Consider the following 27,985-nt stretch of genomic DNA (forward strand, 5'->3'; position numbering starts at 1 on the left):
TAAGGAGTAGGGAAATCATCAATTAGTGGTGGGATTGGGTGAGCGAGAGTGTGGAAGAGTGAGGGACGACTCTTAACGGGTACATTAACTGGCAGAGCAATTGTATTAAAGGAGATTTATGTCCCCCAGGACTCGCGGCCTGCATCTGTAAGCGAGGCAATTTGTCTCATCGCTGCCCTTCCATTGTGTTAATTACGTCAACAAATGGCAACATCCCCCCAATATGGATGGACAGTGCACGGACAGGTCAAGACATTGTATCAGTGCTGAAGGCTTCACTGGCCCGCGCTGTAACTGTGAGCGAATCACAAAGCGGCTCTTTGTAGCGCCGGTGGATGCCTGTTAGGCGGAGAATGCCCCTCGTGTTCTGCTCTGTCTCACTCGGAACGGCCATTTTCCACGACATGAATGGGCCATCAATAAAGTCTTTTCAATACATGCCACCCTGTGGCAGAGAGGCGTGAATGAATTGGGTCAGATAAGCCATTCAGGGCCGGCTCAAAGCTAGTTTTTCAAGAAAAGACACTCCCCTTTCTTTATTGATCACAAATATCAATTATATGAGGCAGAGAACTGTGGAATAGAGTTGTCAGGTCCTGTTCGCATCACAGAGTCTCCAGCACCTCAGCTCCTGAATAATGGAATCGCTTAGAGAAGTGTAAAAATCTCTTTCTCTGCACTCTTGCACTCTTCATCTCCCCCTCTCTCTTCATTAACCCCCCCTCCACACACACACACACACACACACACACACACACACACACACACACACACACACACACACACACACACACACACACACACACACACACACACACACACACACACACACACACACACATATACACACACACACATACACACACACCCACTCAATACAGCCTAGTGCATTCCTGGAGCTTAACCCTTATTAAACATTCAAGTCACGCAAACTGGGCTAAAACAGCTCACAGTGCACACATTCAGCTGCAGCCTTCCCACTAGATGCTGCTTTTACAGAGGGAGGCTAATCAGACTACAGTCCAACGGCATTCAACGCACATTGGCACACTTGGGCATGTGTGGACGGAACCCCGTAGTGGCCAAAAAGTCCACTATAAAACCCACACTAATAAGACCAAACAAAGGGCTGAGAAGTTTTTTACTGGTCAGTATGGGGCCTCATTTTTGTTCTACTACCGCAATGAAAAAAAGCCTGAGCTACACATCCCAGAAGGTAGAAATAAAGCTTACAATGAGTATTGTGAAAGTGCAATACTACAAGTTTATTGCAAGACACTGAAGATCTTTTATAAGCAGATGCAAAAGGTAAATCGCATCAGCATAACTGTATTCTGCACTACCCACCTCTCCTGAGGTATTTTGATAACATCACAGATAGCATTCCAGACCAGCTATTGGGTCTCCTGGCTGGAACATCATTGCAAAGAGCACAAAAACCACATCAACCACAATACTGCACTAGTTGTCTGACAGCACTGGAGAACACACCGCAGTAACTCTCCTGCACGCCCTTGACGGGAGGTGAGAATGGAGGTTCTATACACCGTTGGAAGTGCTCAGTCTTTATGAGGTGCTAAAAGTAGGCGCATGACGTCCCCCCACCCTTCCTACATCTATACTCCCTCGTGGTAAAGGATCCTTGAGAACGCTCAAATAATGTACACTTATGGGCTTTACGATTTGAAAAGTGTCAGTGCAATTGACCAAGTCCAGTGTTTGGCTGGGGAAGTGAGCGCTGTGGGCCTTGCTGCCAGGTATGACAGGGTTGAGCGCATGAAAACAATGGAGAGACCTGCACTAGGCAACTCGTAGGCAGCTGCTTTAAGACTTATGGCACCTTCTTTCAACTGCAGCCCTCCAACATAATACCTTGTAAAAATCAAACACAGGAATTTTGTATTTTTTGGCAGCTCAAGTATTGAGCGGCATGCTGACTCTGTTAGTGGCCTGCTAAGCTTGCTATTTGCTTTGTGCTTTGACTATGCAAGTACATGCTGACAGAATCTTTTCATGATGGAAACAGTGAGAACATTCTGAATTTCTCTGAGCGTCATCATAATGAATAGATTGCAAAGGGAAAGCTCTAGAATGATGCTAAGCATTTAGCCTAGCATTAGAAGAGCGCTGAAAGTTCCCTGAAGAAGACACGCTTGTGCATTCTAGCCTACCATGTAGCATCAACGGTCCGTAGTCGAAATTCATATTGCGTTTTATGGCCTGGGTATCCCTTCAAACGACAGGCAGTTAAAAAGAAAGATCTCTTGCCTCCGGTACTGAAAACCACATGGTCCAGTGTTTGGTGGTGAAGAGAAATGATCCATACAGAAGTCTGGGGGTCTTTGTAATATCACAACACAGAGGGGACAGCCAGCGCTTCCCTGAGACTCTGTAATGTCACGGGAGGAAAAAGGCTGAAACAGAATCCGCACCACTCATCAACTGCAGCAGTGGTAGCGTCCACAGCACTTTTAAGCTTTTATCGTCTCGATTGATCGCCAGCAAGCTGCCGGCAAATCCGCAGCAGCACTCTCATCCTATTGGCCGATCGTCCCCTACGGAGCGGGGCTCCATCAAATCAATTACCAGACGTGCGCGCTGTCGGAGGTCTGTCCCCGCTGGTCAGCACATGTGCTGTTTTACTTCATTAGAGTGGCGCACGCCTGTGTTTTTCCTCCACCACGGATCAAAGGGAAGAGTGGAAATAGTGGATATGGTCTGAGGGACATGCTGACTGTACCACAGACTTCTCCAATCCCTTTGTTTTCTCCAGAGGGAGCAAGGCAGATGCTATACAACGGGTCCACTACAAACACCAAATGCAAAGAAGTGTACCTTGTAAGCTCCATACATACTGGCATGCAAACGTTTGGGCACCTCTGGTCATAATTTCTGTTACTGTGAATAGCTAAGTGAATAAAATATGACCTCATTTCCAAAAGGCATGAAGTTAAAGAGGACAATTGTTTTTTTAATATTTTAAGCAAGATTACTTTTTTATTCTTCTTTTCCTTTTACAGTTTCAGAGAAAAAATGGCCTGAAGCAAAAGCACCCTGCATGGTCAGTACTATGGTCAGTACAGTACTTGTTCGAAGTAACACCCCCTTTGGCAGGCGTCACAGCTTGTAAACGCTTTTAGTAGCCAGCTAAGAGTCTTCCATTCTTGTTTGGGGACTGTTAGCCCATTCTTCTTTGCAAAAAGCTTCTAGTTTTGTGAGATTCTTTGGTCGCCCTGCATGCACTGCTCTTTTGAGGCCTTTCCCCAGATTTTTGATAATGTTTAGTTCAGGGGATTGTGAGGGAAATGGCAAAACCTTCAGCTTGTGCCTGTGGATGTTGAGGTGTGTTTAGGATCATTATCCTGCGGTAAAAGCCATCCTCCTTACATCTTCAGCTTTTTCACAGAGGGTATTGTTTCCTTTTTTACGGGGTGATGTTTCCTTCCAGATTTTTCTGGAATGTAATTGAATCCATTCTTCCCTCTGCCAGTGATATGTTCCCTGTGCCACTGGCTGCAACACAAGCTCAAAGCATGATCTATCCGCCCCTGTGCTTAACAGTTGGAGAGGTGTTCCTTTCATGGACCTCAATTCTGGACCTTTTTTCTGGCCCATTGTGGCCCAAAATAAAAAAATATTTGAACCATAGCACTTGTTTCCAAAATGCATCAGACTTGTTAAGATTTTCCTTTGCAAACTTCTGATGCTAGATTTTGTGGTAAGGACACATGACTCTTCCATGAGGGTCATATTTGTGCAGGTGTGAAATTAAAAATTTGCATCATCTGGGCCTTTACTGATCCTGATTGTGAAAAGGTCATAACCCTTATTAAGGTTAAAGAGATATGAGAGCTCACAGTTCTCGGGATGCCCAGACATTTGGATGGTGCTCCTTTCCTTTTTCCACGCTTAAAATGTCACAAAGAATGTTTCATCCTTAAGCATTTTGGAGATCAGTTCATCTTCTACTCACTTAGCTACTCACAATGACATGACATTTTGACCACAGGTGTCCAAACCTTTACATGCCACTGTATATTGCTATGTGGTCTACATAGTAGGCTATATACTATATACACATATGCTAAAATGTCAAAGTAATTCTACAAATTGTGATTCATAACAATGATAGAACTCAGCCCACTGAAGGTGGACCTATGCATAGTAAATAAGCGTCTTTGCATTACCTTTGATGAGGAGTAGATGAACAAGGGCATCAGACATGGAAAGAAAGAAGGGGAAAGACATCATTAGTGATACATCAAACCAGAATCATACACTATCCCCGCATTTTAATTCCCAATGTTCTGGGCTCATTCTGTCAGGCTACAGACAACTGAATTGGATCTTTCTTGGCAAATCATCCCAATTATCAGCACTGTCCGTGTTATGAGGACTGGCTGGTTCTAGAGACTGGCTTTCTGTGGTCTATCGTGCCTTTGTGTCTTTAGAGGAAGATGCTCTGAAGCTTGTCCAGGAGACAGACAGCCTCAGGCTAACCAATCATGCCGAACAGACACACACAGAGACACACAAACACAGAGACACACAGAGACACACAAACACAGAGACACACACACACAGAGAGAGAGACACACACAGGCACACACACAGGCGCACACACACAGACATACACACAAACACACACACACACACACACACACACACCCACACACACCCACACACACCCACACACACACACACAGGCCTTTAATTACTTGGTCTCCTCCTCTTTGACCACCTTCCCTTCAGTCAACTCTCGAGGCCAAACAAATAAGAGACAATCCAGCCAGTGTCAGATCAGGTGCTACTCATTCATTGGTTGTAATTAGTAAAATTGAGGGCACAAGACAATGAGGGTAAGAAAAAACACAAGGAGCAAAGGGGGAAAACAGACTAAGGAGGACTGCTGCTCATTAACAGTAATGTGTCAGGAGACCTTCCAGCATTCAGGTCTGTGTGGCTTGAGGACAACCAGTGCCTCTAGCAGGCCACATAATCATACTACATAATCAATAGACCAAAGAGCAATCTCTTCTTATGGACTTTTTGAAAGGGGTGACATTAACTTTTCATTCCCCTCGCCATCGGTCAATGTTCATCTCCCTTCTGGTGTCCCAACTACCTCAGAGCGGTATATGCAAAAGACACACACTCCAATTTGTTGCACTAAACACACTTCTAAATTCTGCACGCTCAAAGTACGTGTGGGCTCTCATTAGAGGACACTGGCAACTGCCATTGGCATTGGCAGCAACAACGTTCAATTCATTCTTAAGAAAAATCTATTCACAGACAAGGAAAAACAAACATAAGTCGTCAGCCGAGGACAAAAGTGACATCTCCTACTGCCATGTAATTCCAAAGGGACGCATTAGTACAAAATGCTTACACACTATTTCCAAGATGCCTGGCGTAGGTTCGAAGCTTTCAGCTTTAGCTCCACTTCCATATAATGACATCCTCAGTGGAATGGGCCTGGTTTACAATGTGTCTCTCGCTTTGGGCTAATTACCCCATTGACAGCACAGCGGAAGAGGAAAGCTGTGTTTGCTGTCTGGAGGGAATGCTTGTTAAGGATGTTCAAAGGCATGACCACTTGCAGAGTCCCAGACCTGGCAAAAGCAAGGCACAATGCAACACTTGAATAGAAGAGGTGTCTGGCACGTCAGAATAAGCCCTTTTTGGAGCTGTGTGCGATCAAAGATAGTGGCTGTCCGAGTGGCCGTGAAAATAAAAAATAAAAAAAAACTCTGGTATGCCGTTTATTTATGACCGTTTTAAAATCCCTTGAGAAATTCACGGCCAGGTTGAGTGGAGACTTATGAACAGCACTGTTGCGCTGCAGCAACCATAACTAAGAAAAGGCATGTTCAAGACGATATCTAAAAGCACAGCATGACACATTTGCGAAACTCATTCTTGATATCAGGGCCAGATCCATGTGAGGGGGGGGGGGGGTCAGCCGCAGTGTGTGTTATTCCACATTCCCTGACAGCGACTGGAAACACAGATCTGGAGGAAGCTTAGAGGCAAAGGCTGTCAGTTGGAGGGGAGGTTTCCCACCACCAGAGGCCTGTGTCGGGTCTTAATAAACTCACTGGTTGCTCCCAAACAAACAGACCCTGATAAACCAGTCAGCCTTGCCCTTTACTGAACCTGCCGGGAGTCTTGGATCCGTCATGGCGAAGGGGGTCAACAGCTCCGGGAGCTTATTAAAGAAAGAGAGCCAGCAAGGAGGAAGGCAGTAACCTTCACCCCCAGAAAAAAAAAAACCTCAAAGCTGTCAAGAACGAACCAAGCCTCTGACAGAAATGAACAACCTTAACCTCTCACTCTCAACCAGAATCCTCAATCCAGGGGTTAAAGGGGTTTTATGACAACACTTCAGGGAAAAGGAACCAAAAAAAAAAAGCATTCCTCTTATACATGGTGACGTGGCGTGGCGCATCACATCTCATTTCAAGATGGCACACAGAGACTAGCTGCCCTACTGAACAGAGCAATTTTTTTTTCCTACTGCAAGCTGAACAATGGAAGTCTCCCACCGACCACAGCACAAATTCAATCTCAGATTGTTGATGGAACACGTATGTTTGTGCATGTACGGGCTGCAGGCTTGCTGCGCAGAAGCTGCTGGTTTGCACAACAGGTTTTGGTTACGCTGCTGTGTGCTCCAGCGGTATGAGCTCAAACCCTAAGGCGATGTAAATGAGGATGACTGCTGTGTGTGTGTGTGTGTGTGTGTGTGTGTGTGTGTGTGTGTGTGCGCATGTGTATATAGATTTCTCGATTTGTTCTGTACCCTCTTACTCCCTCTTGTCTTCAACCTAAATGCAATTATGTTGTTTGTGAAACATAAACCTTCCCACTAACGGCGAATGTAAATCTGGGGCTGGGTCTGAAGGCCTCTGAAACTGAGGCGGGGGCCCCTGAAAGGTTTTAACCCCTAATCCGGTTTACTGTCCACTTCCTACCGAAACAGCTGCTGCGCCCCCCATACACCCCCTCTCCACCGGTGGCCACGAGCACGCCCACAACTCCCCTCATAGCCAGAGGAGCACAAAGCAGCCTAAGTCAGACGTACCCTGAAAGTAATTAAAGCCTGCTTGGGGTTTCCTCAAGCCCAGTATATATTCCATGGTTGAGTGGAGGAAGCGAACGCTAACTGTAGATGGGACAAACAACCCTGCGATCAAGAGCAACAACACAAAATTGCTGAGTGGCTCATTCTTTGACAATGATGTAGTCTTCGCCGCTGACGCAGTTTAATTGCGAATACACACAAGATTACAGGGCACCCCCCCCCCCTCCCTTCTCCCTCCCTCCCACCAGACATCTCTGTGATTTGAGTGAAGGCGTGTGCAAAAACACAGACACACACACACACACACACACACACACACACACACACACAAACACACACACACACACACACACAGAGAAAACGTGCTTTTCATTATACATTCTCTGCATCCATCTTGAGAGGAACAGTGGCTACAGCATAGGGGTACAATCTGCGGGGCTGCTCAGCTCGTCTGCTTAAAGTCTCGTGTTACAGCGCAGATCCAGGCAACTTCTCCTCGGCCCGTCCCTGGCGAAAGGCAATCTCAGCCAAGTCAATGATTAAAGGCTTTTAAATGGGCCTGAACTGGAGATATTAAACAACAGACAGCCTTTCCATGAGGAGAGGTTGGGTGGTGGGGTGAAACGGAATACTGTGAAAAACCAGAGCGCCCCACCGATCGCTCCAGCAGATACGCGTTTCACGACAAAGTATTCTTTTAAACGCCGCTTCTGACCATAAATCAGCCGGGGCCTAAAGCAAGACAAATAGTTCTCCGTGGCCGTGGAGCATGGCAGAAGCCATGCAGGCTGACACGAGATCCCTCACGGCGACTGGAATGCCGTCTGGAACACACTTTTCCGAGCGCAAGGGACGGACAGGGAGCGCTGAGGAGATTTGGGGGGCGAAGGGGGGGGGTACACTGAATGATGGAAAAGTCTCCAGCCAGAAAGATCATAAACTGCTGGAGCATCACATAGCTGCTTAAGAGGAGGTCGCCGAAGAATGCTGATGGGTGTACTGTTTATGGAGGAAACAGACCCCTCTCGAATCAAATGGATGAATTGCTAAAGAGGATCTTATAGATGTTGTACAGATGTATTCACTGTATTTCTCAAAGGAAAGGCAAACATGCAGAACACGACATTACTCTTTAACAATTAAACATACTTAGTTGACAGTTCCAGTTTTCATTCATTTTCTTCTATAACCTCCACTCTTAATACAACCGTACCCAAAAGAGCAGAAGACTTGTTTGAAATGGCAGTTGTTCGAGCATTTAACAAGCTTCAAAAAATCAACAGCAAGTGTGGGCTTCTGTTTAGCTCCAGTAATGCTTGAGTTTGTAAGTGCTAATGACACAGCGCTCTGTTAAGCTGTCTGATTGGATCCCCTGTGATTGCACACATGTTTGACTGCCAGAGAAAGCTGCCATGTACCACTGCAGTTTAAGATAAACAGAAAAAAACACTCATTAAGAGGAGGAGGCCATCAGGTAATGAACGACTTCAAAACAAAAAGATCATTCCATCACCTTCCAACACCATTTTATTCAGCACTTCATTGAGGGACGGCTGAAAGAACATAAAACTGACATGACATGTTGCCCTCTGTCCAGTATGCCAGCAGTCAGAGAAACTGTAAAAAAAATCTCCTCAGTTAAGGCGGCCAAATCATTGATTAAAAAAAAGGAAAGATTCATCCCTGCTGTATCTGTGAGAGTGGTGCACCCCAGTGAAACCCAGTGTTTCTTGGCACTTGGGCTGTTGGCTGGAAAAGCACTTTGGGAATGGAACACAGCTTGTTGCCACTCTTGGAGGGATGACATCAGTGCACAAAACTGCAGGGTACAACTGGGACAAACAACTTAATACGTCAAGGTCACTGCACCAAGCTCGGAGCAGAGAATGTTTTCTCTTAAATCGTCTCTCCTCTTTCTTCAAAGTTTCACTGGTTATCACTAGGTAACACCTAAATAGAACAAGTTGTCTTGCCACTGTACAAAGAGTCTGTTCCCACAGTTCCTGTTGAAATAAAGAAACATAATTTGGAATCCCGATCCCCCCCCCCCTCCACTTTCATTAGTAACACAGACCTTCATCTCTGCTTATGTCAGGTCATTACTACCCGATTAAAAACTCATTGGGCTGGCAAACATTGAGCATGGGGGGCCTGCCAATTCATCTGTTCCCAACGACATCCCACATAAATCACATAGGCCGTTTGCACAAACAGACACATGCACACATGCGTAGGCCCCTCCCTCGGCAGCATCCCACAGTGGCAACACATAACATTAGCAGACACCTCACATCTATCTTCATTTGCCACCAGAAGCAGATGGAAACATTTCATCCTCTCTGGCTGCATAAAGAACCTAGGAGGCTTCCATTACTTTTTTTTTTTTTGCACTTTTAGTTTTCAAGCTCAAATCAAAACCTTTTTCATCTCCACATTTCATCAATTAATGAGTAGGGAAAAGCCGTAGCAAAGGTCTCCCAAGACCTCACTATTATGTATAATGCATTGAACTCTATGGAGACTGACAAGTGCAGACTTGTACTGTGACAGAGTGCCAGGGTCTAAAATCTCAACTCTATAATGCATGCCCTGAATTTCGAGCAAAGCAGTAAACTGAATAGCAACTCTGCTGTTCTTGAACAATGCATGCATTCATTCACACTATTGGCAGAAAGAGAAATCAGCACCCCGGTTCTACCAAAAAACGGATCCCTGCACAGTGCACTAAAGCTCGGCCACTTCCTTCATCCTTGAGAGTGAATAGAGCTTGATGAGTGAGAGGTAGAGGGAGTGAAGGCCTTTGATGGGGCGCAGGCTAAACGGGTGCCTGCCAAGGCTGATTACCGGGTAAAGGCACACACATATGGCACAAAAATGAGGCTATATGTTTTGCCATGCCTGCCACAATCAGACCATTCAATCAAGGAGAGTGACAGGCGATCCTCATTAGAGGCCCGGAATGCTGGCCTAAACGAGGACTGCTGGAGGGGGTAGGGGGTGGTGGTAGAGGGGCACACATATGTGTGTGTGTGGGGGGGGGGGGGGGGGGGAGGAGGGTGCAGGGAGCCTTAATGTTTGATGATGTGGTGGTTTTGTTTTAATACGTCTCTCTCTCTATCCCTCTCGAGACAACTGCTAACAGTGACCTCAAAGGCTTTCTCAGCACTCACTCACTCAAAGCAAAACAGCACTGCCACCAGAAACAGCAGCCCGGCAGGTTTGGTCGAGCTGCTTTCAATTAGAGAGCCTGATGCCTTTACCAAGGGCAATGTGCTTTTTTCAGAATGCATCATTGACCATCCACCAGAGAAAAAGAGCAAACACCACAGGTAAAAATCCACCACCATAACACCAAAAGCTTACATTGTACCCGGAGTAAGACAAGACACAGCCTACTAAAATAAATGTTTCAATTAAAATCATTTTTTAATTTATATAGTTCCATAAATAATATGCACTGTCCCAAGGGTATTTACAAAAACAAAGGCTTACACTCCCAACGAACTAGCCCAAGGCGACAGTTGCTCTTTTCATTTATTCTTGATTTAAGGAAACATACTTTTTCTTAAATCAAGAAAGGAATTTATTTTCTTAGATTAATTGCAAATCTGCACACTTAGAAAGTGTCATTAGCACGGCCTATTAGCAGACATACCTCTATCTCAGCTTCTAACCGCAACCTCCGTGAAGAAATAACAGCCACATGTACACGTTCACATCCTACCAAAGTATAGGAATATATCATATCTCACACACACACACACACACACACACACACACACACACACACACACACACACACACACACACACGAAAATGGGACTCAGAGAGGAAGGCCTCACTCTGCACTTTTGCCAGCCATCCAAAGGTTAAAACATTTCGCAAGTTCAAATATCCACGGGTTCAAGAGTGAACAAGAAAGTCCCGGGTCCAAGCTCCTCTGGGTCAGATCACACTGAAAATAAACCGCAGATCAAAAGCAGCCGTGGACCCAAACAGCGCAGAAATAGTTGAAGTTCTTGAATCACAGCTCTGTCTATCACTCAGTGCATGTGGCAAGTGAGCTCCTTCTCCTTCTGGTATGAGAGACTCCTTCTGGTATGAGAGACTCCTTCTGGTATGAGAGATGAGTGAGCGGCCGGCCAAGAGCCCGAGAGCGGGAGAGCCTGGGAGCTGGCAGAGGGGAGGAAAGCCAACACTACACAATCCCTTCTCCATCTGGAACCACGTCAGACTCGCCCAGCCGTTCCCTCTGAACCTGAGGGCACTGGAGGGAATGGACAAAATTTGGTTTTGCACATATTTGCATCAGTGCCGGGGAATGAGAGCGATGCCAAGGATGGCAGTTTCAGAGATGAGAAAGAAAAGAAACGAATGACTGCACGCTCAGCTTGAAAAGCACATCAGGTCGAGGTGTACACACCTGGTTCACGTCCTTTTGGAGGGCAGTTTCCATCTAGGGTTTCCTTTCCATATGTGAATCTCCAAACATTAACTGAATGTTTTGGGATTAAGTGTGCAACTAACCCATACACTTTGCCAATAAATGATGCCAGTTTCCCAACCTAGTCCAACTCATTCTGTAAGAGAAGGACTGGGCATCCTGTATGGCAGCTTTCAGACCCTGGGCACTGGTGTGATGCCAAAGCAGATAAAAGACATTAGGAGGGAGACTGGGAGGAAGTGAGAGGAAACCAGTGATGATGAGTTCATTCCAGTAGCGGGGGGATGAACATTGCTACACCTCTGGTTTATACTTCTCTCATGGCCCATAGCACCATGAGGGAGAACCGCTGGAGGGCCCTCACATTATTGGAGAGTGGTCCCGCTCCCTCTCTCTTTGTTTCTCTTTCTTTCCTCCTCCTCCCCCCCCCCCCCCCCTTGCCCTTCCTCCCTTTCCTCCCTCTTTCGCTCTCTCTCCCTCTTCAAAGCAGGAACGAAACATCTGACGTGGAGTTATTTGTCCCTCGTCACTTAGGCCATCGTGGTGTAAACAGGGGCCTGTTCATTACACGGAGGTCAAAGGTCAGAAAAACAGAGTGAATGCAAAGGGCTCCGCTGGGGAAGCTCTGAACAACAACTGGCAATTAGCCAGCAGAGCCCGACACACAGAAACGGGTGAGTTAGAGAGTGAATGACGTGGCCTTCTCCTCACACTCAATGCCAACAAGGGGCCTCGTTCGGAGATCGGCTCCAGAAACTTGGCCACGTAGGAGAGTAACAAGATCCAGGTGATGACCGCTGCCGGGGAGTAAGCCTGATGCTGAGCTGACCCGGTCACGTGGCAGCCTATGTCAAATGGCTATCCGAGCCCAGAGACAGTCGGTTCTGAAGACCTAGTTGGGGTTATTTTCACAGTGAGAGATGACATCCACAAGAGTCTTAGTGCTTCTGATAGCAGTTGACGTTGAACACCAGATCAGTTCAGACCCAGACAGGGTTCGGTTCCAATATCTATAGCCGTCTGTTTAGCACTCACTTAATAGGATGAACACTGGACCCGATCCTCTCGTGTTCCAGCAAAATAACAAACCAACACTGCAAGAAGCAGTCTCTCCAGCTACCCTAACCTCAGGGAGAGGAACGATTCCAAAGATCAGATCATTCCTATCCCCTGGATTAGCTAACCTGGAAAGAAGAACCAACAAACTGCCAACGACCATCGCTGTAGAAAACCGCAGCGCCACCCAAGAACCAAACCCCACCAGGTCTGACTCACATCTCGCACACTCGAGAGGAAATTTTATACTTTAATCATTTTTTTAAAAAACCGCATGAACCTCAATAACAGAGTCAGGGTTGGACATGCCTATAGCAACTGGCTTAATATGAATGGATATTAAATAGCACGTGAAATGCATAACCATAGCTTAGCTGAGTCTGCAAACAAGTGATACAGAGGGTTTCACTCAATCTCTCCGTGGAGAAAAACTTGCCAGAAAGGCAGAGGAATGTTCTTAGTCCCTAATTGGCCACCACACCATCAGAGATTTTATAAAGATTACACTTATTTATGAATGCTGGGAGTGTATTTTCTGCTTGATTTCTTCATTTTCAGCATACTAAACCATGGGCTCTGGCATAGATTACACCCAGATAAGCCACAGATTCTGGCCGGATCTGATTCAGACCAAATTCAATGATTTCCCACAATTTTCTGCAATAACTGCAATATTTCCCAAAAAATCAAAGTCATGGAGAGAACATTTTTGAGAATTCCTGCAGCAAATTCAGTTACTTTTTTGGTCGCAACAATTCCAACAAACCCTCTTAAGATCCTAGAGGGACTGGCTGTGACATGTAGCCCACAGCCCAGCCCAGCAGTGGCTGATTCGGAGGCGGTTCTGGCCCCTTATCCGGCACGCGTCTGGCGCAGATGAGGACAGGCTCCGTACTAGTCAGCCTCTGTCTGAGTTAAGGCCTATCCCAGGCCACCGGCTGCCTCTTGACTGCCATGCTTATATTAGATTAGCTCCATGGCATCAACTAGACACCAGGCTCTGATGGGCCTTCAGGGAGATGCCCCACAGTTAATGTAATTTCATAGCTGAGAGACAGCCACTTTAGGGGCAGTGTAAATACATACAAGTCAATCCATTCTCAACTCACCCGTCACACCTGGCCTAACTGCCCTGTTACTGAGCATGACTCTACACAGTATGATTTCAGGGCTAGGGCCCACAGAGACACACACACAAACACACAACATGTATACAATAGTCCTTAGGCGCACAAACACACACAGGCCTAGCACACACGAACAGTTACAGTGATGGCACATGGGAATGAAAAAAACATTCATGGCACTGATGTCTCCTTTCTCTCTCTCCTACAGAGCACGTTTGCTCGGGCACATACGCTCACAAAGACATGAGCAGATTGATTCTGACAAGTTGGCTCACAAAGGCGCTACTATCTCCATGCCTTGCTATGGGGGCTCTGTAGCCAGCCAACGGGAGACGACAGAGCGGCAGCCCGGATTCTCCACCTGGTCCTGCACAAGGACGGCTGGACCACACACAGCAACAGATATGCACAATGCACAAACAGAACAACCGAGCCTGGGTCACTGTCTGAACAGCGTCAGACTACTGAGGGGCCAACATGGGGGCAGGGGGGACTGATTCGGGGGAGGAGAAGCTTAATTTTCCTTTAAATAAAAGTTTAATTTAGCCACTGTGCCTCACAGGTCAAAGCTCTTAGCCGTGCTGACTAGTTTTAATACTTTGGTTTTTACAGAGACAAGCAAATAAAAAGTGACTGCAGAACTGTAATTTTACTGCATGTTTGAATCAAGACATTTCCATCACTCACTGCAAAGTAAACATAAAACAATCAGCTGAAAAAGAAAGAGGTAGAATTTGTGCACCGGTCACAGAAAAGTGCCACAATGATGGCTCTGTATTTTCGTATGGAAGGACCCATATCACCAGTCTCTCCAGCGCAGTTAGCCTGGTGTGTATCTCTAATTTGAACCAAACAGATTACACAAACAATTTAATGTTGTCCTTTTTAATTCACCTCCAGTTAATCCGGAGGTTTGGAGGTTTATTGCATCTTTAACCTGCTTATGTCACATTGCTGGGGCTTTGTCTGAGTGCTAAGTGAGCAAGATGCCTGGAAGCTGACTTGCACGCAAGTGTGTGTGTGTGTGTGTGTGTGTGTGTGTGTGTGTGTGTGTGTGTGTGTGTCTGTCTGCTGATTACCAATGTCAAAGGTGATTAAATATAAAGGAGGGGTGGGGGGGACTGAAACTGTGATTTTTGTAAGGATAATCTGTGGGTTTTAATTAAATAGCTGGCAGTCTTGTCAGTCAAAGGAAGGAAGCAGGGGCTACACTACAGTCCCTATTGTCAAAGTTAATCTCTAATAATGACCCTCCACTCTTCTGCTGTGGAAAAGAACCCTGCCTGCCACATATGGCCTAGCTTTTATTTCTCTATAATGGCTGGCTGGGTGGGTGAGCACAATGGTCTGGATGGTTTGTGAGAGCGCCTGAATTGCTGGTTGAAGACAACAAGCTTTTCCATGAGTCACTAGACAGAAACGGTGAAAAACATGCTCTCCCCATCCCTCCAAACCCTCTCCACCCACCCCAACCTCCCCACAACCACACATCATCAGTGACAATCACCTGCCTTTGAAAAACTCCACAGACCATTTTCTCCTCGACAGAGAAGTGGGAACAAGAGTGCGCAGCCATCCAATTTCACCACCTGTCTCAGCACCTCTGCAGTCAATCAGGCCTCCTGCACAATGTCCACAGCGAGGGAGGAGATGGGACAACCTCTCCGTGAGATCTTTCCCTTGCATGCCAGTCAACTCCTAAGAGTTCAGTCTAGACACCATCTGGACCAGCAGTGCTTAAGCACACTGGCACACGTTTAGTGCACCATATCAGACGTAAATGACAGATGACAATGTAATTAAAGAATCCCCTTTGCTAAACCAATTAAAAAAATATTGGATTGACTGGATATTTAGGGGAGATGTCGCCAAATTCATTAAAAGCTTACCTTGTGATAGCCATTCCAAGAATATTTCCAATTATACTTAGACCATCTGCCTGATATAGCCTACTCAGTGTAAACTACATACAAATAAGACTGATATTTTCCACCCTGAATCTCTTTGTTCCTATGATATTAATACATTAATAATAATATTGATACATTAATAATTAATATTAATAAATAAATAAATAATATTAATATTCCATTAATACACATGGTTTCTGACCCAAACGTGAACTACTGGTCAATGCTGGAGAGAGCTAGAGTGCTGGGAATGCGGTCTGAGAAAGCTCACCTCAAACTAGCCAGGTCAGGGTAAACAGACCTCAGATTACACAGAGTTAGCAACAGATACACAGTATGGCATGTGTGGTACCGTATGAGTGGAGAGTACATGTTGTGTATTATTATGTGAGTGAATGTGTACGAGGTGGACAATAGAGTCTGTGTGTGTGTGTGTGTGTGTGTGTGTGTGTGTAAATGTGTGAATGCACGTGTGTGAAAATCCGTCACGGGCTGGTTAATTTAGAAGTGGCTGGTGACCAGTGACCCAGAAGAGCTGTTTGAGACTAGGGTGCTGGTATAAGCATTGCCACCCACTGGGAGCAGGGAAGTGCACACACACAATACTTGTCCCTAAATCCAGATCCTGGGCTTCAAGTTCACTGCTAAGAGAGACTGTGAGGAAGCTGATTTCAGAACAGTGGATTTAAAGTCTGAGTGTGTGAATCCTCTACCACTGAACGGGAACCTACCGATGGGGTCACATCTCAGCAGGAGACTGTGAAATGACATGTCTGGGACAAAGACTGAAACTAAATTCAGTGGATCTTCAAACAAAAGGAGTGCTTTTTCAGCAGGCATATCTTCACAAAAACAAAAAAAGCTTTGACAAGACAATATGTGGCTAAAACAGTGATGTTTGGTAGATGGTTAAAGTTTCTAGATGAAGTTCCAGTGTAGTTTCTGCAGCGCGCTTATCTAATCAACTATTCACAACCACCACCACCACCACCACCCCATCCTCGCCACCCTAAATACGAACTGATTGGTTCCTTGGGTTCAAGCAAGTGCACAATGCATCGCAAACGTCTCATTAATTATATTTTTAGCAACAAATAAGCTCCTGAGAGATTCTGTCTCTCTCTATCTCTCTCTCTCTTTTTCTCCCTTGAAAATAACATGGAATTTGGGCCCCTGCTATCTCCCCTGCAGCTGAAGGTTTTGAGGAGGCGTGGAGTGGAGCTGCGCCACCAAAGGCCTAAAAAACTGTGCCGATTCTCATGAAGGTGAAGCTGTCAAAGCTTATCGTGTCAGCAGAGCAGCCAGGTTTGACAGCAGAGGTCCGCCATTTCATTAGCTCAGCGGGATATTGATCCCAAATCGCAGCGAACACTGGTAGCAGGAGCCAGCTATGACCTGGCCCTGACCACTGCATTCCAGAGTCTGCTGTGGCCTGGGTAGCCATGGTGGCATGTGCTCTAAACCTGCAATCTGCAAAATTCTTATTGATGAAAGACGGCTCCAATAAAGTTTAAAATTCCTATGTATTCTGTGTAATCCGATGCAAACTATAAACACGGTGCAATTATTTGTACGAGGGCATTTTTAGCATCGTAATTACACAGCTGCTACATGGTCTGAAGTTTAGCGACGTTACCAGTGTTGTTTGAGCATACCCAGGGTGAACACAGAGGGTCGAACACTTTGAATGCCTTGTGGCACCTGTAAGTCAGACAGACATTGTGATTACATTCACACCACAAGAGCCTGAGATCACATGTAGAACACTACAGCGGACTACAGTGTGTGATCAGTGCATGACCCCTCTCTCAAAGGAGAAAAGCTATTTGTTCCTGCTCTTAATCATTTTGTCATGTGGAAAGCTGTGGGCTAAATCACGGTCCCACTAAGCATGATCCGGTTGAAGATCTCCCGCAAATGAAAATATTGGAGAGACTGGGGGGAATGGGGGCAAGGGACCCCATAAATGCAAAACATAGCCATCTGGACCCAGCAGTGGAGGGATTAAAAGGCAAGAGCCTGGATGGATGGGAAGATGAGGCTGCTCTCTCTTCCTCTTGGTTTGTCTGCGACCTCTTGACCCAACCAGTCACAATCACATTGAAATAAGGTTTTTCTTTTTTGTTTGACCATGACACTTTACCGCAAAAGCATTATGAAAAAAAATATATATAAATCTCTCTCGATCGCTCATCTTTCACCCTCTCTTTTTTCCTTCCTTTTCAGTGCTTTTTCTCCTCACCCCTTCCATCCCTGTCACTCTCTCGCTCTTGTGCCCTCTCTCTCTTGTGCTCTCTCTCTCTCTCTCTTGCTCTCTCTCCGTCTCGCTCTCTCTCAGAGGTATAATTACAAGGCACAAGGGGAGCCTGACTGGGGTAGAGCTGCCCAGACGTGGGGTTGCCGCCCTTGGTTGTCAGCATCACCGCAGAGGCTGGCTGGCTGTGCAAATCCCGCTGGGCGGGCCCTGCAACGGCAGCACAGTCACTAGCAGCAGTGGCCGTGGCAGCCATGTCTAAGAACACCCAGCTGAAACAGCACCACACGCACCCGCATAACGGAGAGCGGCTGACTGTAAAGGGGACCCGGGCCAGGTCCATTCCAGAGCTGGTGGAGAAGGCCTCACAGAGGCGCACAGCAGCCTGGGACTGTCCAGAGACTCCAGCCCCACAACTGGGCATCTAGGAGCGGACTGCTGTACTCTGTAGTATTTGGGCTCACAAAGCGAGAGGTTCCACATGAATGAAAACAAAATTAGTCATTATACAACAGGTGCTATAGCTACAAATGGAATCTCGCTAAAGACCCCTTTGTAACCACTGAGGGCAGACAGCATGGCTTTTATCCTTCTCAGGTGTGGACAATCAAGAAAATTATGTCCATTTACAACCCAAATACTGTTGCACTGCCACTGCAAAGCCAGAGCAGAGGGGCGCAAGAACCTTGTAGTAATCTGAAAAAAAAGTAATCTGAAGAATATAACAATAACTTTTGAGGTTACTTCTACAGGGGCTCGGTAGCGAGCCCTAGAGGGCCCCAGAATGCCTCCCTTTCGTCTGGACAAAGTCTGTTGCCATGGGAGTCCTAAATCTCAACTCAAAACTGTGTCATGCCTCCAGACTGTGTCATGCCTCCAGACTGTGTCAGCCTAGCAAATGCCACTGTGAAAGGAGACCAGCCTGGCAGGTGGGTCAGTAATTATGTCTGTCACAGCATGTCAGCACTGAAGGCAATTAAAAAAATCAAAATTCAAAACAGGTCATGAAAAAATTTATATATTGGATTTTTTTCAAAAGACAGAAAAATGATGTTTTAAGATCTAACCTACAGTTTAGAATTCATAAATTCATATCCATATTCATAACCAACATTCAATATTGGTTTTCCAAAGAAATAAACTATGTTTCAAGTTCTAGCCAACATATCAGTAGCTGCAGATAAAGATTTGCTGATCAGATGATGCAAAAAAGGAATGACAGTGTAGGCATCACATGATTAGATAAAAATATTGCTTCTGATAAATTTAAGAACATGAACAGTGTACATATTCCTAGAAGCCACATTTAATTGTCCAGTCCCTATACTTGTGTACCATCTGCATGGACTTAACCTCAAACTGCATTTTAATGTGATAAATTGTTGTGGAAAAACTCTCCTTAAAACGAAAGGAGGACCACTATAAGCTTCATGAATACACAAGTGGGTCTGTCTCAGTGAGGTTTCGAACAACTTGGTGCCGTTCAAACTCACACCATCAACTCACAAGCTCAGGCCACACCAAGAGCAGGGCCGTATCTGTTCCAGTGTCAGTTGGTTTCTGGCCGTCATGTGGGGAACATGTGCTAAGCAGTTCACCTGTTTACAGACCAACTGACCTATCGCATTGCTAACCTTAATGTACAGACAGCATGCACCCCAACACATGGTCAGACCAAACACACTCTGACTTCCACCTCCACAGATGTAAGCTGTGTGCTATGTTGCTCAGGGATGCTTCCTTCATCTCATAGCCATGAAATTGAGACTGGAGTAGTATAGTGTAGTAATAGATTATCAGCTACTAACTGCACAAGTGATTCGCAATGATCAAAGTGCTGGAAAGGCTCAAGGACCCACTAGAAAAGGGGACCTTCTTCATCCAATGTCACCGTACCACTAGCCGAGGTGTCCGCAGCTGCTCTTGGAGCCGGTCATCAGTCAGGGGAAGCTGGACAGCATCATGGCAGCTAACAGAAATTGCCCGATATTTCTCCTTTGGCGTTTATCGCCCCCTTTACCCACCTCCTCCGCCACATGTTCCTCTTTCACCTCGCTCCGTGGGCGGATTATCAGAGACATGAGGCATTTGAGTTATGGCTGTCGTGCCTCGCACTCCGCAAAGGTGTCAGGGCTTTTCTCCGTAATGAGATAGTGGCAGGGATGCTCGTCCCCCCCAGGAGAAGCCAGACGAGGCGGGAAGAGAGGGGGGCTTCTTGAGGCTTTCGTTCTCACCCGGCGAGACACGCCGTGTCACCGGCACACAACCCGAGGTCAAACTCATAAATCATCTCCTGGGATTGTACCCATCTCACGGTGATAAGGGCTAACAAATCAATATGAATCATGATGATGAATGAGCATGATATCAAATACTGCATACAGTCCTCAGGAGACCAAAAGTGATGCATATAATGCTATAGTATCCACTTATATATCACTGGCTACTTTGCGAGGGAGGACAGTTCAGTCATTGATCTCAACTGTTGATAATTTAATTTTTTGACATTTCAGAAACATCAGCTCAAGACTAAAGAGTTCCCCTTGTTTGACTGCTAGTAGCCTAAATACACACATACATTTGCTGTTATGTCTGTGTGAAATATGTCGATTAACTTCAGAGGCGACTCCATGTCTAATTTAGGCTCCGTATGTCTCCAGAGGCATGCCTTTCAAATCCCTCCGCAGAGTCCCCCCATCCCAGGAAGTAACAAACCCCAGAAAGAATCTGGCTGTGATTTGGTACCGGTCCACGGTCTCTGCACCTGATCTGGCCCCGATCTGCTCCAGTCGGACTCCATTTTGGACTGCAGCTGCCATAGCCAGGGATTACCTGCTTTGCAAATAGCCGTAAAGCTGAAAGAGAATGGGGATCATCGCGCATTCCACCAGCATGAACAGGCTCGGCTGGGAAAATCAATTTGAGATCCTCAGGTGCTGCTTTGCCCTAAGGCTTCTGAATATCTTTGGGTATGTGCTAGGCAATGTGTCCAGGGACCACATTCTAATTGTTATCAAGGTTAAGGTGATGCGTTGCTCCGCCGTCCTCTGCAGCAAAATGGAAAAACTTTCTACGCGCAAGCCTGTTTTTCAGAGTTCAGCAATACAAATGCACTTCATTCGTAAGTCCCTACATGTTCCTGTCCATAAACATTCAAGTAGGTGAAAACAAATGGTATTGATCTACTTGTTAAAACAGAACGAGTAGGGAATCCTGTGGGGCTTAAACTGACATCTGACAAATAAATCTATAAACGCACCCTCTTTGAACTTCACCAATATGTGAGGGAAAATCATAAATAAAACAACAAAACCATCCCTTTGATAAAAAAGTTATCTAAAAAAAAACAAGTTCCTATAAATTGCAACTCATATGGATCCTGATGTCATTGTACAGCTATCCAATATATTTTAATTACTTTTTTAAAAGTTGTTTCCTTCCTCAACATAAAATCACAAGCCTCAACACATACTACGTCATTCAACACTTAATATCCTTCTTGACTGTTTTAATAAAAATGGACCTGGGGATGGATACCGCAGAGGGGCCCGGTTGAACTTAACTTTATGTTTCACCAGCGGACCGTTACACACGTCTGATGTGCATTACAAAAAGCAGGTCTGGGCTTTGATCTAAAACATTTGCCCCATTTTAATTCACATTTACAAAAAAACATGAAACACATCAGTCATTCAGTCACTCCTTCAACCAGCCATATCTGCACTTTCTCTCTGCAAATGAAGCCTTCAGGGCGGGCGTCTAACACCCGGTGCTGGGTGACCAACAGCCCAACCCTGGAAACCCCAACTGGCCACTTTAGTTCACCTCATCCTCTCTGCCTTCCCACTGTCAGGGAGTGTAAAGATAAGGTGGCTGTCATTTCAGCACCCACTCGAATCAGCTAATTACAGGCCTGCACACAACACATCTATAAAAAGCTCCAGTACACTTGGGGTTTTATACAGCAGCCTATGTGGGTGTCCTCTGCATAGCTCCACATTTATGCAGACAACGTCGCGATAGATTGTATTGTACACCTAACTGTTATTTTTAAAAGCAGATGGAAGTTATTCTAGTGTTCCCAACGGTTCTGGTACCACTTGATTACAGGCAACCACTCCCTGTCATTGAGGTCAACAGCAAACGTCTCTTTTGCAAGCTGACCAGATTTGCATAATGTGATCAAAGTTCAGTGCTGCTGTCCGCACAGAAAAGCAAATCTATGTAAACTCGACCTGACCATGACAGGTAGGCATTTGTTTATGTTCTAAGGCGTCATCTCTGGCACAGGCCGTTCACATTTTATTGATCAATATTAGACTACAACACTTTCAGGTAGCAGCTTCAGGCAAAGCGTCCTCTCTTTGGGGGAGGCTACATCAAAGTCAGTCATTCATATAATATATTTTGTGTGACTGTAGCCACACAAAAGATGTGATTAACTCTCACACCAGAACAGGTTAAGCCTACAGCTGTCATGGACCTTTTAAAAGTGGCGTCCGTTGTGAGCATCAGAATAAAATCAGAGAATGGCTTATTATCGAGGCGTAGGCCTACAAAGAGCACAAGTATCAAGTGATATAAGAATTTGTGGCTTCTTCAATGCTTTAACTCAAGGTGGTTTGTCCAACTACAACACGTTTGTAAAACATAAACTGAAGACAACAATCGATTTCTCAGCTCTAAAAATTACACTGTGCAACAAGAAACCCGAACCAGAACTCCCTGCAAGCTGAGAAAAAAGTTTGCTACAACTAATTAAATCAGTGAGTGACTCTAAATAGATCGTGCCCTCGAGGCGCATTTATTTCCATGGTAAGCTGCAGAAAGCAAAAGCATGCACATACGGCCGCCGCATCTCTACGATGAGCTCCATTGCCTTTCAATGGAGCTGAAAACACATGAGATCTTGGTGCTGTACAGTGGTGCAGTGCCGGATCCTGAATTCTCTAGATAACAGTGAAGCTACTTGGATTTTGGAAGAAATAATCAACAACATGAATTAACACTTCAGCAGATAGCTGGAATGTATTGTTGTGGTGACCTAGCCTATATGAGCGAAAATGATCAAGCACCTTATAAGGATGACTAATATTGTTCAATTTAATATTGTTCGAATCACTGGGAAACAAGAGGACGGGGTATAATCCCATCTCTAAATTACGAAAATTCAAAATCATTAGGCCACGGTTCGGTTCTGCAAGTTATTCTGTAACTGTAACACTCTAAACGCAGCTATTCAACACAGAAACTTTAGTCACTCGCCGATTGAACTCAACTGAACGAGTGGAGCCGTACGGTGTCCACCGATAATGCGGCCAAGACGAAGCTGACAGAAGTCAGGGTCCGCCATTCCCGGCGTTATCATGCTATTCTCGTAGATAAAACAGAAGCCAGAGTGAAGGTGTAGCAGTATTTAACGTTCAATTAACAATCAATGACTCCTATGTAAAGATAAGTTATCTAAAGGACGGAGGTGGAAGCAGCATTACGGTCATTCATTCATGTACCTGTCATCGTAGCAGAAATCGGCGCCCAGTGTGTTGACATAAAGGACCAGTGCCACAGCGCTGCACACCAACTCTGCAATCATTTCTCAAAAAAAAGAATGAAATAAAACGAAAGAACAGGCTTGGGAGAAGATATCCCGAATCTATTTTCCCTCTTCGTCCTTTGTCAAGACGTTTCTGCCGAAACAGAAAATCCAAGTCCCCATCCTTGCAAAGTGTTGAAAGTAGATAATCCGTGCATCCTCCTTCTAACCCATTGTGAGTTTCAGGAGGGCAGGTCTGATCCAACGCGAGTGAGGGTGAAATGGGCAGAATTTACAGTTCGACTGGCTGCATTTGAACGCCTTTCTTACAGCACTGTCGGGCAGATGCATAGTGGACGCCGAATAAACGTCGTGATTGAGCCGCGTGTGGTTAGCTCTGCCAGTGCGCATGTGCGAAGCCCCTCCTCCCTCTGTGTCGTTTGTGTCAAAGAAAGCACAGATTCTACAGTGTCTGAGAAGCTAGAAAGCCCCAGATTTATTTCGTTCTCCTAGCAGGTCCTATGTAGTCCGTCTTTGTGTTTGCTAACACATTGCACTGGAAAGCACTTTGCCCCCGGCTACAACAGGAACCCATTCTTTCATGGAATCATGAACAGAAGAGACTGCCGGCTTTGACGCTGCTTTTATTCTCTCACGCATACTGACCTCAGAGGGGTGACTGACCCGTTTAAAGTTGATCACTGCTTTTTGCGCTGCAACGTTATGCACAATCTGTCGTTAATCTGTCCTTAATCCGGTTGTTGCGCAATGCTTAGGAAATAGGCCTTCCCAGTGAATTGCGTGAACCACTGTTCGCTCGTTAAGTCTTTTATTTATTTATTTTTATTTTGAACAATGGTTATTTTTAAAAACACCCATCAATACAATTAGAAAGATGTACTTATGTACTTATAAACACTTCTGTTCTTCTTCGTATGGTTATTAATATGATGATGATTATTATTAGTAGTATTATTTAATTATATTATATAATTATTTATTAAATTCATTCCAGCCTGAAGCCTGGTTTACCAATTAATGAAGCACCAGGTAAAAAAAAACACATATTACATCAAAACAACTCCTTACTATTTTGAACTCACATCCAGTAGGGTTTTTTTTTGGTTCAGCTATATGTCTTTATACATTCCAATATGTCCTAAATTCTAATCCGATTCAAGAATGTCATTCTGAGGTGAGAAGAGGCCTTCTGATTGGCCACATGGAGATGCTGTATGAAAATCCTCCAGTAGAGGGTGCACCTTCAAGGAAAGTCTCATAGCAACGATTTTACAGTGACGAGGATGGCCAATTTGTTACTGGATACCGGCTCAAGGGTCTGATGAATCAGTCTAATCACCTTTGCTGGTTTTGCCACTTTTTAAAACAAGAGAGTGTTAGTGAATGAATGACACCTGCCAACATAAGAAAAGAGAGATGCATAGATTCATGTTGGTTAATACTGAGACACATTTCACTTCTTTATTTGGGTCTACAATTCAAAATAAATATACTTAAGGACACAAATCACAAATTTAGGAGACACATTCCTTTATTTCATGTGTGTTTTTGTGTGACTGAATGCATCATTTGTTCATTTTTATGTGTGTATGTGTTTGTCAACGCCTTACTGTGTGTGTGTTTGTGTGTGTGTGTGTGTGTGTGTGTGTGTGTGTGTGTGTGTGTGTGTGTGTGTGTGTGTGTGTGTGTGTGTGTGTGTGTGTGTGTGTGTGTGTGTGTGTGTGTGTGTGTGTGTGTGTGTGTGTGTGTGTGTGTGTGTGTGAGGGGGGCAGAGAGAGAGAGAGAGCGTGTGTGTAGGGAGAGATGAAGTAGTGTGCAAGATGAATGGTGTGGTGCCTCCCTCACAGGATTGTGCCATAAGAAAATCACTTGTTTATTTCAGGCTGCTAATTACCACATGTGCTTTCCCTGCCACTGATCCAAGATTATAGCATACACAGCCTCAGCCTCTGCTGCTTAAACCGTTCCATGCCGTAAACATAGGATGCGTTAAAAACAAGGAATGCAAAAGGAAGGAAAAATAGAGCCTAGGAATGTACAGACAGATGTGTCTCCGACAGCTACGTACATAGAGGCATAATGGGGAAATGTCAAGGTTTCCATCCTAGTCTCATCTAGGTTCAGTGAAGCTGATATTGACTGCCAAAGAGCATCGCACCTGTAGGCTTTAATGCGCTCCATACCAACCCCACCTGTCAATTCATCAACATTTTGACACGTTGCTGTGCTTTCGCACCTCCAGGTGATTCTATTGGGATGAACTGAGCCAGAGGGGTAGAATAATCAGTGCACATCACACATGTCACACATATCAAACTGACATCTCTTCACCTCCCCTTCACCGCACTGTAGGCTGTCAGGTGTTACTGTGGAGAAATAAAGCCAATGCACTCACTCCCAAGAATTCAGTTAGTGTTGATGTGTGAGTGTGTGTGTGCATGAACAATTCGAGACTTGCTCGTCATAGTTCCTGATAGAGATGTGATTGAAAGGTTTGGTTAACCTTGAAGGCTTTGATATGTTTAGATCATTTTTTAGAGTGTCGTTAAAGTTTTTCACGACCCTATAAAACAAATTCTAGTCATCACAGGTTGCCTTTTTTTTTCACTCTTCTCATCCCAGTTTAGGGAATCACAGTTCGTTACTGACTGACCAGAACAGGCCACACTGACCTTGTGTTAATGATCCAAAATATAGCCACTTCTATGGCTTTGTAGTTTGAACCAGAGTGCACCAGATCACTGGTGTAAGGAGATCATACTGAGGACAACTATAATGAGATTCAGGAGCCCCAGAAGGAGAGTGTGCAATAGTGCATGAAGTCTTTGGGCCAAATGCCTACCCACGACAGCAGAGAGAGAACGTGTGTGTGTATGTGTGAGAGTGTGTGTGTGTGTGTGTGTGTGTGTGTGTGTGTGTGTGTATGTGTGAGAGTGTGTGTGTATGTGTGAGAGTGCGTGTGTGTGTGTGTGTGTGTGTGTGTGTGTGTGTGTGTGTGTGTGTGTGTGTGTGTGTGTGTGTGTGTGTGTAGTTATTCACAGGAGGTATCCACCAATGTATTGGTTCTTTTCTCTCTGAACTGGTTAGTGCACTGAAATGTTCATCGTTTTATTTATTCCATTACAACCTTCTTTCTGCCTTTACAATGCACCTTCAAGTTGAAGGATATTCCGAAAACACTAGAGACCTACTACCCTGAGGAGGCAGTGCCTTCTTCAATAGCTCATTACTGGATCATGTGCTGAGTGAAATGCTGGGCCTCTCTTGCTGACTTATCCCTTAATAACAGTGTCTAATAATATTCAGATGTATAATGGCACCAGGGATATAAAAACTCAACCGCATTTACCAGGCGAGGCCCACCAAGAGTCTTCTCCAAATCTTCCACAACCATCCCAACATAACCTGCCCCAGACCAATTTTGGGAGGTGTAGCAGTCATGGTCCCTCTCCTCCTCCTCCTCCTCCTCCTCCTCCTCCCCCTTCTCTTCCTCCTCCCCCTCCTCCTCTTCCTCCACCTTCACCCAGTGATGACTGAACACACACACACACACTTAAACACCAAACATATCCAGTATATGATGGGACCCTCAGGATCCTCTCTATATTTCAGCAATGACATGCGAACGTGGCCCCTCCATGTAACCTAATTACAGGTTCCAGACCTCAGCGTTGGCTGCCGTGAGCAGCGTCTGGAAAGAAAAGCACAGCCGACCGCAATCACGGCACGGCAGCACGGGGCGACGCGGGGCTGTGGCTGGTGTGACAGTAACAGAAAGAGTCTCTAAGCCGCAGTCCGGGTGACACCGGAGCCAGCGAGCACTCGCCGGTGGTTGGAAACACCGCATGAGAAGAAAAATTGGCAAATTAGGTGAAGTGGGGAGGCCTTTACTCCAGTGTACTGTGTGACTGAGGGCAGGGATGCATGGTAAACCACCATTTTGATGCTTTCCACAAACTGCACCGTTTCAGAATGTTTACTGCTGTCTGACATTTTCACAAAAAATGCGGCTTGTGATGCCTGAAAACATGGATTGGTATTGGTATCTAATGGATGTATACGTTGAAAATGTACTCTTCATTTTAGTTTTTTAGTTTGACTACAATCATTTGTTTGAGAGTAATTTTAACCTCTCCAATGACTCACTATTAGAAGTGACAAAGTATAACTGCATGATTTAATTGTTGACTGAAAACTGAGTTTGTCTTTTTCTTTCTATTTTGGACAATTAACATTTAAAATAATAATTTGTCCCCAAGAAAGGGTATCAGACCTGACTTTTTCATATATTTGAAACTGCGTTTCCATCCAATTCATTTGCATCTTTTATGTGCATTCCTGGATTGTTGACTGAACAAAATATGAATCAATAAGCATTTCAATCAGCTGTTTTATGCAAATTCAAAAATAACCATCATCAAGGGAGGAGTTGGGAACAGCTGTGGGATCAAAATGTAAAGTTGCCAGAGCAACTTCAATGACACCTGAAAAATTGCAACAAATGCAAACTTATGCTAATTCATCTGTTTATATCAACCTTCTATTAATTTTTA

At 45.1% G+C, this 27,985-nt stretch overlaps 1 protein-coding gene across 1 annotated transcript in view; it reads right to left on the reverse strand.

The window, feature by feature from the left end:
• The window catches only part of tmtc2b (transmembrane O-mannosyltransferase targeting cadherins 2b), a gene marked incomplete at both ends in the record, with an annotated part of 112,337 nt that extends 88,866 nt beyond the window's left edge, over window positions 1–23,471 (reverse strand). The window contains one exon of the mRNA XM_080842504.1: window positions 23,389–23,471. Coding sequence (XP_080698630.1) covers window positions 23,389–23,471 — 83 coding nt within the window. The remainder of the gene's footprint in view (window positions 1–23,388) is intronic.
• Window positions 23,472–27,985: the final 4,514 nt, after the last annotated feature.

Source organism: Sprattus sprattus (genome assembly GCF_963457725.1).
Source record: "Sprattus sprattus genome assembly, chromosome: 7".
Taxonomy (NCBI): domain Eukaryota; kingdom Metazoa; phylum Chordata; class Actinopteri; order Clupeiformes; family Clupeidae; genus Sprattus; species Sprattus sprattus.